Raw genomic sequence first — 10,707 nt, 5'->3', positions numbered from 1 at the left:
GAGGTCAACACACAAAGTTCGTTTCAGGGCGAATTCAACAATGCTCACTGCATTTATCCCTTTCAAAGTATGCACACATTTCAAGCCAATAGATTTACCTACACAATAAGACATACAGCACAAGAATCAAAGCAGTACTTTGGGAACTAGGGGCTTCGGAAATCGTGATTTCTCGATTCCGAGCCAAAATCCCTGCTCAGAATTCGTAGCAGTAACTCACCCATTTTCTTGTTTATTTCACAGTATACACAAAGGACATGCACTAAAACATGTTGAATTGATGGCACCAGTCAGCGCGCTAGTCGCCATTCTTTCGGAGACACTTACACCTCGCTGTCACAATGAGTTTACGTACATTTATTCATCGCAAATAGAACTGTGTCGTGCCCGTTCACCATTGACGACCTTGGCTTTTACCTGCCCCGCACTGAAAAGAGTCAGCAATCTGATGGGACATATTTTATTTATTGCCAATGAGCTTCCTTACGCCTTTTGTTTCCGCGGTTAATACGGCAACCCTACATCTTCCACTTCAAAGTATGGCGTCTTTGGGATACGTGTCTACAATATGTCTCCTTATGGGCGACTTAATGAATTGGATATACATGCGTGGTGCCATGACTGATGTCGGTGTGACCCGCTGACGGGGATTGTCGTTCATAATATCAGTCACTGCATTGTCTGGTGAAGACATGATTACTTACAGGCAGTTGTCATACAGCATGAACATTGCCAAGCGGCGTTAATCAACACGCACGCACACGCGCACGCACAAACACTCACACTGCAAGTGACTGAATACCACTGTACATCCTGGTGGCTCTGATTGCTGCCTATGGATGTCATTTTTAAAGCCCGTCGTAGAAGTATTGGTGTAAGCGGTATAATACAACATTCAGTCAATCACAGTGTTATCGAACCTTCCGGTTTCCACTCATCACAGAGGTGACGGTAAAATGATTAATTCTAAACCCGGTATTACTTATTTCAGAGAAAGAAAAACTGTCTTAAAGTCAGTTATCTCCCTTGCCCCAGGAAGCTGTAATCACGACAGACGGACTCAATAAATCATTAAATGACATGTATTTATTCATGTAAGAAAAAGTAGTACAAAAAATAATCACATCGATATTGTGTACACTGCCCTATGACAAATGTATTTGCGTTCATATTGGAGAACAACACTTACTCCTACATCTACAACACAAACCATTCGGAATTAACCGTACCTGGGAATTAGTCCTGCAACATTCTCACATTTACTCTGAAAACCATCCACTTCCACAAATTGCATTTAACACGCTTTCATACACATTCAAATAAATCACGTGATAACCGGTATCCAATATAGATTGTCGTAACGACAGTCACATGTCGCACAGCGACTATTAATATCAGTGTACATCGTACTGGGACAGGTCACGTCAAAATCTCGTTTTCAATCCGTGGATACACGAGGACATGACCTGGTGACGAGCACGTCATGGCGAAGACTAGGCAACAATAGTATGTACAATGTCTTTAAACATCGGTCAGCCTTTTTCGAAGCAGCACCAGTCTCTTATCACAGTGTAGCCTGGAGGCGATTTGCATATGATTTCTTTCCGTGTAAATACGGGACGCCGAACGGGTCCCTCACAAACTGTGCTTCCATGATACGGAAAGGCTGGCGTGAGGTCGGCGAGATTTCCGATGTTTTTACGTTCATAATCAGAATCTTCCTTCCGGTTTAATGTCGTAAAAATGTTCACATCATGCCGTAATACAATTTTCCACTTCCAGTATGTGCTGGATTCCGACATCGACGTCTTGAACAAACTTAGAGGGCTGGGACAAGTGAGGTTCGTTGTCGATGTCGCGATGGCCGTGATACGTCTTGTCCTTGTCGTTGTCGTCCTCTTTCTCAGTCACTTCCGGTTTGTGCCTGTACACACCGGTACCAACGAGTAAACTGTGGCACCTCTCGACCGTCTGTTCGTGCAAGTCGGCGTTTGACGGAATGTGCCGAGAGGAAGGAAGGCCGTGGGCAACGGTGTCGTCGTTACCGTTCTGTCTGTTGTTCCACACCTTCTGCAGGTAGCGGTCGTACAGGTTGGCACCGTAAATGTCTACGTTCGGGTTGTCGCTGAAAGATAAAGGTCACAAACATGTATTTCATTTGTCGGTCATTAATTGACGTGATATTAATTTGTAGAGTTTGCATTTATCAGTGAGAGTGTGAGTTCTTTAAAATTTAACTGGATTGTCTGTCGTAAGAGCCGACTAACGGGATCGGGCAGTCAAGCTCGCTGACATAGTTACAACATGTATTGGTATCCCTATTGTGTTGATCTATGTTCATGCTGTTGATCACTGGATTGTCTGGTCCAGACAGGATTATTTACAGATCGCGGCATATAGCTGGAATATTGCTGGGTGCTGCGTCAAACAAACAAACCAAATCTTTAAAATTTAATCTATTTGAGGGCATAATAGGTACTTTTTTTATTTTGGAATGTATGTTTGTCAGTATAATTCTTACCCAATGAAATAGAGGCGTTTGATGGGTTTCCTGATGCCCATGGTTTGAGCCACCTTGCATATTGTGTGTTCGGCGAACCTGTATGTGATCTCGCAGGGCTTGCCGACCAGCGTTGAATACTGCAGATCCTTCCCAGTGATCTTCTGAAAACGGAGGAAGAAATATTTAGAGGTGGTTGGCAGGGATTAAGCTCAAAACGGTGAGTTTAGTTTTACGCCGCTTTTACCAATATTCCAGCAATAAAACGACGGAGGACGCCAGAAATGGGCTTCGCATATTAATTTTATACCCATGTGGGGAATCGAACCCTGGTCTTCGGCGTGACGAGCGAACGCTTTAACCACTAGGCTACCCCAACCGCCCCTTAAGCTCAAATGGATATGATTGAAGCGACTCCGATGACTACCTACACTACAAACTACTTTATTTAAATCACCATATTGCTGACACGTTCAATTTTATATATATTATACTGTTTTACAACTCCCGTTAACATAGTACTGAACACAAAGCATATAGTGGAACTTACTTTATATAAAGCTTCAAGACAAACGAGGAAAGCTCCGTGTCCGAACCTGGAAAATTAAAACATTAAATGTAAATACTATGCATTGGACCAATATTCGAATATTGAGCAAGAGGTATCGGATTTAACTCTAGTTTTGTTTTAACTGTTATTTCAACACTGGGACTAGGATGGGGAAAGGATGGGAAAAGATGGAGAAAGCGAGTGTCCAAAGAAATTGCGTTTGTGTTGTTCAAACATATTAGACTGCTATCTCGAGGGAGGGCAATGGTGGAACAGGAAGGAGTGAGTGAGTATGGTTTTCCCCGCATTTAGCAATATTGCAGCAACATCACGCCGGGGGGCACCAGAAATGGCAACTGGGAGGAGGGATCTGGAACAGGAAGCCTCAAGGACCTAGAATGCTTACCTGGGAATGCAGGCTTCGGCCATGAACTGAAGGTCCATGTTGCATGCAATCACCGGAAGTTGTGGCACACATTTTGGGTCAGCGGGCGCCTTGGTGGGCTTGCCTTCGGTCAACAGCAGGTCCATCAACAGCTGGAGGTTGGCCTCCCAATGCGTAGGCTCGGCCAACAACAGAATGGCTGCAAGAAACATGGAATGGTTAAGTTTGGTAGGATGGTTTGATGCCTCTTTCAGCAGCATACGCGAGATGACACGACTAGAGTGAGTGAGTGAGCATCGTTTCAAATCAGAAATAAATTTCAGATGAATGTTTGTATACCCCTATCATTAAAGCAGTATAACATTCGTCCTGTATGTACATAGAAATATATTTCAGACGCTGAGACGCCCTCCTCACCTTCGATTCTAGGAAAGTCGTTGTTTTCCTTGTAGCCTTTGGCAACGATCTGTCTGTTCTCGTGGTCGACCATGTCCAGCAAAGGATAGGCCTCCTTCACATCGTCAAGCGTGCACAGGTTTGAGAAGCCAAGACTTTTTCAGGTTAAGGATAATAGACAGATTTAACAACTGATAGTGGCATTAGTGAGCGATAACGTAATTAGTGGATTTTGTTGGACATTTACTTAAACATAGTCTGTCTCACAGTCCCTTCTACACAGCCCTCCCTGCAATGCTAAAGCCCTAAATGAAGCAAGTCTAGATTTCCCCAGGTTCAGGAATTCCTCAACTCACCCAGGCTCCTTTAGTTTAAATGGGTTGATTTGTTGCAATCAAAATTATATATATTCAGAGACTAAGCGTTAGTCTAAAATAAACAGGAATTACTTATTGCCACAACCCATCTATCAATGTTAAGTCAGCAAGTGATATGTCATTACGAAAGGATACTCTTTGGCGATCTCTATTCTGTGTTCCTGGCCAATCACCAACACGTGTTGGTCGTGGAATTGACGCAATAGTTTCACTGGAGTCGGAGCGTGAATCACCTGGTCACATGACACCTGCAACAGAAGACCAATTGTGTTGTAGTTCAAGTGATGGATACAACTGTAGTTTTGATCCAAATCGGTGTAAAAAGTTGAAACAAATATTTTATCAGGATTTAAGATAAAGATGCAAATGCTATCTAAGACTATCGTGAGAGTAACTTAAAAACCTAAAGTTAATTCACGTTTGTTTGAACATATTTTATTCAGTGTTGAAATGGATTGGGCACAAGTTATGTAACTTATTACCGCCCGCTCCCATCAGAAACATGAACAATAATAAACAATAATGATTGGACGTAATGGATGGACATAATAATATTGAGACATATTATTGATTAATTGAAGCGCTTACTTCGTACACTGTATTTATGCACATGTCTAAAGATATTTTCATTGATAGTATTTGCAGAGCAGGGTTTCCGTAAAGAATGGTATCAATGTCTAACTGAACTTTTGATAGTTCAAAGTCTTTCTTCAGATCAAAACGGCAACTGACAAATTTTGGACATTTTAAGAAGAAATGGTTAGCATCTTCAGCCGGAGCAAGCTCTACTCTCTGATAGATTAACACGTGAAAACAAAGTGTAACTTACTTGAAGGTTGAACCATCCTGCTATCTGCTTCGCCTTATCGTGGGTTCTGTTGCAAGCGTTTGTGACGAACGCACATGGCACGCGCAATTGTCCATCGGAGTCCTTCAACTTCTCAATGGCCTTGACCGCAGGGGCCAGAGCGGTGCTGCCTCGGGCCAGCACGCCATCAACGTCAAACAATATGCCGAAGTCAGGCTGAAAGGAATGTTTCACGTGTTAGTGACGCAGGTAAATGTCTAAGATCATCTTGATTAACACTTCCGATGATTGGATATAACGAATCAAATGAATCATAACATCTTACATAAGAACATTACATACACACCGTGGATGTTTAATGCGGATTCTATTCGCTTTTGTTGATGGAGAAATAGATATGCACCAAAACGTCTACTACATTAATCGTTCATAGCTTAAACATTTGCCTCATTTCAAAAAACTAAATCGTTAACAAAGAAACAAAATGTCGCAAAAGAAAGAAGACATGATACCCGGAAATATTTGACATCGTTATACAGAACGGACTATAACTTGTACGACACTATTTATAGAACAGACTATATTCATCTTGCCTCAAGGTTAGCGATCCTGGACGAGAGACGATAATATGCAATGTGTCTGGACGCAGTAGCTGTCCATCGAAGTCACGCCAGGATCATCTCACAGATATTTGTTTAAAGACAACAATACGGAAGCAACGTCAACATCCAGAAAGTGCAGATTCGACAAAACCTCTCTCCTGCCAAGCCGTTGCACAAGATGGGGAAACCCCGAATGTGACCTAGCTTATTTGCATGTCACATGATAACTTGTTTACGTGATCAGCTGTTTAGACACGCGGGGCGAACCAGTTGCTGGCGCTGCCAAATAATAAGCCAGCTCTTCCTTTCTTTTGTTCCCTCATTTGAATTCCAGTTAAAATAACACTTTGGCATACAGCTAGAAAGGTTTTCATTCATTGAAACACTATCGGAGATTTTGTTAATCAAACATAAAACGTTAGCCATAGTAGTGGATTATGAAATACTAGTAAGTAAAAGGCTTCCTCACCTCGGCGATTGAGAGATCAGAATCGGCAGAAGACGAATCCGAATTATCTGTAAGAGAAAGAAATAGTTGGTCAAGATAATGAAAAACGGGATAATGAAAAACTGTGATATTATCAATTCTACGGAACCTGTCAGTTGGGGTGCCAGGAATATTTAACAACAAAGTAACTCACCAGTCGAATATCCGTCATCACGAATGGGGCTGTCGGTGACTCTCATGATGTCAGAAATATAAAAGTATCAATTGCAAATAGTTGCAGTAGTTGCAAGTCAATGTTTCAAAAGCACGTTTTGAGTTGTCTGAACAGCGACGCTGCAATGCCCACATTTATAGGAGACCATGCGGGCTTGTTTACTATCAGTTGATTTGCATACTGCGTTCTGATTGGCTGGTATCGGGGTGAGGAACGGAGGTCAGAGGGTACCTGTGAGTGAATTGTTTACGTCGCTATTTGTAATTCGGTGACGGGGTAAAAGTCGGTGAAGGGCTGCGCCGATAACAAGTTACACTGATATTGCTAGAGTTAGTCAACCCCGGCAAAGTACACGAGTTATCTGTACAGCCGGTATGGGCACATGTAAGAACACATGGCGAAATATGACCACATGGCGTTGTATTACGGGTGAATCTAGCACTAAACGATATGAAAAAGACCCGTTTCACTGAATGACAGAGCTGTTCTCGCCCATGAGATCAGTACAAATGTGACCATTTTGCACTTTCTTGGGTTTATCAGAAATGTCAAATCGTGACGGCATTATAATTTCAGGTCTTGAAACTGATATGAGCTTCAAAACAACGCTTCAAATGACCGTGTTCATTTGACTCGACGGCTCGAGGCCCGTGAAGATCGGTTTAGAATTAGCCCTCAGCAACCCATGCTTGTCGTAAGTGGCGACTATCGGGATCGGGTGGTCAGGCTCGCCGATTTGGTAGACGCATGTCATCGTATCCCAACTGCGAAGATCGATGCTCATGATGTTGATCACTGGATTGTCTGGTCCAGACTCAATTATTAACAAACCGCCACCATATAGCTGGAATATTGCCGATTGCGGCGTAAAACAACAAACCAACGTTTGATACGAGATTATAATGGCTGTTATGTAATGGTTTGGGTGGATGCTGCAGTGAGTGAGTTTAGTTTTACGCCGCTTTTAGCAATATTCCAGCAATACCACGGCAGGGGACACAAGAAATGGGCTTAACACATTGTACCCATGTGGGAAATCGAACCCGGGCCTTCGGCGTGACGGGCGAACGCTTTAACCATAGGGCTCAGTTATATCACGGTGGTACTGGAGGTGGAAGGAGAGCCTCAAGTAACGCTGGTCTTGGATATTTAACTGCTTTAGTGAAACACGAACACAGATATGTGGGGCTGACACACGTGGAAACACAACCAGGAGAAACCGGGTCACGGATCAACGATCATGAGATCCTGGTTCGCATAAGGGACGCAACCGTGCACTGCAAACTACGTCGCCTTAGCCCCCTGGCCCATGTTTATAGTGAAAACGTGAGTGTAGTTTTATGCCTCTTTCGGTAGCATAAGCCCACAATGTCATGACAATCCTGTCCCTCTTACATATATAATTTCGATAGAAACAAATGATTTTACTTTAATTGAAAAGGAACACCGGTGCAGGGGTAATCTAGACTTGAAGTGGAACAGAGACTGTGAGACGGACAAGCACGTCGCTAAATGCAATAATCGCGACGTGAAACACCTTTCCACCTCACCTCACTCACCTCAAGGTCAAATAGGTTGTGATTCTACTGGCTGATATGTTAAATGCATAAAGTAATATTTAGACCGGCTTTGTTTTCACGTCACAACTGACCACTGAAACAGTGAAAGTGTCACACTCCTTGGAGATTGACCCGTTCTTTATCTATCTGACCGGTAGATAGCAGGTAATCACCACTCCCGTATTGCAACGTCGACAAATGTAACCGATAAACGTGTCCACGATGATGCGAGCAATTTCATCATTGACAGTTTCTGCTCAGTCAGCAATATTCATCCTGGACCTGCCTATGCAGGGTCATGGGGCTGCGAGGTGGCCATGTGGAGACAGTGTTCGCTACTCGCGCCTTACATCGCTATCATTGTCCCACATCGGTGCAGCGTCATATTGGTGAAATATAGTTAAACACTGCATAATACCTCACCCTCACCCTCACCCCGACAAGGGCTGCTGATGTCGCAATACTCACGAAGTAAATATTCAAATACGGGGCGGTGGGGTAGCCTAGTGGTTAAAGCGTTCGCTCGTCACGCCGAAGGCTCGGGTTCGATTCCACACATGGGTACAATTTTAGAAGCTCATTTCCGGTGTCCCCCGACGTGATATTGCTGGAATATTGCTAAAAACGGCGTAAAACATACTCAGTCAGTCAGTAATATTCCAATACAGGTATTGTAGTGTGAAAATTCATGCTACACTTTACAGTTAGTCTCTCGTTTGGAGGCTCCGAATAGGGATTGTGGGTCGGGGTGCTTGCTCGGGAGCGGAATTTATTTTTTTCAACTTTTGCGTGAACGTTAGACATTTTGCATCAATAATAGGAGAGAAGAGTGTTTGGCTGCCTTTGTTTCGGCGCTAGTTCAAGGTTAGCAACAGATCCCTGTGACTCAAACAGTACAAAGCTTGCAAAATAACTTAAATTAAAAAATTGTTAACCTTGGCATCTCTCGAAGTGTGTTTTGGTTTTCATTTGGCGAAACAACACACTGATTATAACGCCCGGCTGATGCCTCACTTGAAGGTTGGTGGTCCCGGTAGCAAGCACTCTTAGAAAGACACGACCGCGGGTTCGAACGTTTGCAGGTTTGTCTACACCGCACTTTGCCCGAGACCTGCACCACTTCGGGCTTAGCTCAAACAATAAGCTGAGGCGTCGTGGTTTAATCTTGCAGTCCAATTGGGTGTCAAACCAAACTCACTCAATCACTCACCCATTCGCTCGCTCAATTACAGAGCCAGTAAGGGTTCACAGGAGCGGTGGGGTAGCCTAATGGTTAAGGCGTTCGCCCGTTACGCCGAAGACCCGGGTTCGATTCCCCACATGGGTACAATGAGTGAAGCCCATTTCTGGTGTCACCCACCGTGATATTGCTGGGATATTGCTAAAAGCTGCGTAAAACTAAACTCAATCATTCCCTGTGCTGACACAGAGAAAGGTCATATTCGGGGCGAATCCTAGCACAGTGTAGTGAGGCATCTCATACCACTTGACTACACCACAATGCCTTCACATAGCAATCATTGTACACACGTCCTTCAACCGGACACAAGCTCTGATTAACATCGTCATTAATCGTTTCTGATGCTTATACTTGAAACTACCTGACCTATTTCCTCAAATAGCTTCAAAGTTTTGTTGTAAGTACGTCAGTCCCAAATGAACAAAGACAATGCTCTGGCTTAATGTGTAATCCACAAAATCCTATATCGCTAGAATATTGTTGAATGCGGCGTTAACAAATAAACATGTGGCTTGTGTTGTGCAGTGAAGATGACCCAACAAAACGCCATTCAAAGTACCATAAAAAATCTTCTGTTATTCAACAGGTTTTAGAGCAAAACGGTGTCTTTGTTACAGATAGTACATATAAAGAAGGGGCGGTGGGATAGCCTGGTGGTTTAAGCGTTCGCTCGTCACGCCGAAGACCCGGGTTCGAATCCCCACATGGGCACAATGTGTGAAGCCCATTTCTTGTGTCCCCCGCCGCGATATTGCTGGACTATTGCTAAAAGCGGCGTAAAACCATACTCACTCAGTCACTCACTCACTCACATATTAAAGAAACATTCAGTGTAATTGTTTGATCGGCATTCTAGAAGTTGGTGAGTCAAAAATAAAGCTTACAACTTTATGGATGACAACTTCTTGTTCACTGCATAAAGCGACGTTTCGATGTAGATGCTTACACCGTTATCAAACTAAACAGTAAATGTATTGTAAAATATATCCATTGCACCTTTTGTTTGTTAAACGCCGCATTGCATTTTTCCAGCTATCTCTAAATAATCGAGTCTGGACCAAACAATGCAGTGGTTGACATTATGGGTATACGGCGACATGCATCAATGACATCAGCAAGCCTGACCACCAGATCCCGTTAGTCGCCTCAAACTAACCCGGATCTTCACGGGGACAGAACATTGTACAAGCCCTTTTTATCATAGAATATGTATCCATAGTTATGAGTGAGTGACTACGATTTTGCGCCGCTTTTAGCAATATTCCAGCAGTATCACGACGGGGTCACCAGAAATGGGCTTAACACATTGTGTCCATGTGGGGAATCGAACCCGGGTCTTTAGCGTGACGAGCGGACGCTTTAACCACTAGGCTACGCCACCAACCCCCATAGATTTGAACACACGTAACATTCGTTGATAAGAGTTCATTTGATAATATCTCCTTGAGTAATATTTAAACACAAATGCTTTTTGTAATATCAATTAAGATACTGACAATTCGGGTTGGTCTTCTTTTTTTTCATTTTTCAAAATACTCATGCACAATGCAATTCTTTTTAAGTGGAGAAGTTTGAGGACACACCTGCAAATATATCAGGACATTCATACACACAGAAATCAGCTTGGT

At 43.2% G+C, this 10,707-nt stretch overlaps 1 protein-coding gene and 1 long non-coding RNA gene across 3 annotated transcripts in view; one reads left to right on the top strand and one right to left on the bottom strand.

Annotated features, from left to right (window-relative positions):
• Positions 1–1,066: 1,066 nt before the first annotated feature.
• Positions 1,067–10,707, bottom strand: part of LOC124276578 (haloacid dehalogenase-like hydrolase domain-containing 5) — a 14,982-nt gene continuing 5,341 nt past the window's right edge. Inside the window, exons 1-9 of one of the 2 annotated variants that reach the window (XM_046712226.1) lie at positions 6,260–6,402; positions 6,088–6,134; positions 5,038–5,232; positions 4,344–4,456; positions 3,853–3,986; positions 3,457–3,634; positions 3,051–3,096; positions 2,522–2,664; positions 1,067–2,125 (exon numbers count right to left, since the gene is read on the bottom strand). In XM_046712226.1, coding sequence (XP_046568182.1) covers positions 1,753–2,125; positions 2,522–2,664; positions 3,051–3,096; positions 3,457–3,634; positions 3,853–3,986; positions 4,344–4,456; positions 5,038–5,232; positions 6,088–6,134; positions 6,260–6,305 — 1,275 coding nt within the window. In that variant the 5' untranslated portion in view covers positions 6,306–6,402 and the 3' untranslated portion in view covers positions 1,067–1,752. Of the gene's footprint in view, positions 2,126–2,521; positions 2,665–3,050; positions 3,097–3,456; positions 3,635–3,852; positions 3,987–4,343; positions 4,457–5,037; positions 5,233–6,087; positions 6,135–6,259; positions 6,403–10,707 lie in introns of those variants that run through there. The other variant, XM_046712225.1, reaches the window with a different exon arrangement.
• The window catches only part of LOC124276580, a 19,940-nt gene continuing 19,643 nt past the window's right edge, over positions 10,411–10,707 (top strand). Inside the window, exon 1 of the long non-coding RNA XR_006898574.1 lies at positions 10,411–10,422. This is a non-coding gene — a long non-coding RNA (uncharacterized LOC124276580). The remainder of the gene's footprint in view (positions 10,423–10,707) is intronic.

The sequence above is a fragment of the Haliotis rubra genome, unplaced genomic scaffold (genome assembly GCF_003918875.1).
Source record: "Haliotis rubra isolate DU_JTF1 unplaced genomic scaffold, ASM391887v1 Scf21, whole genome shotgun sequence".
NCBI lineage: Eukaryota > Metazoa > Mollusca > Gastropoda > Lepetellida > Haliotidae > Haliotis > Haliotis rubra.
Note: the sequence above shows the minus strand (reverse complement) of the source record. Positions and strands in the feature narration are given on the sequence as shown.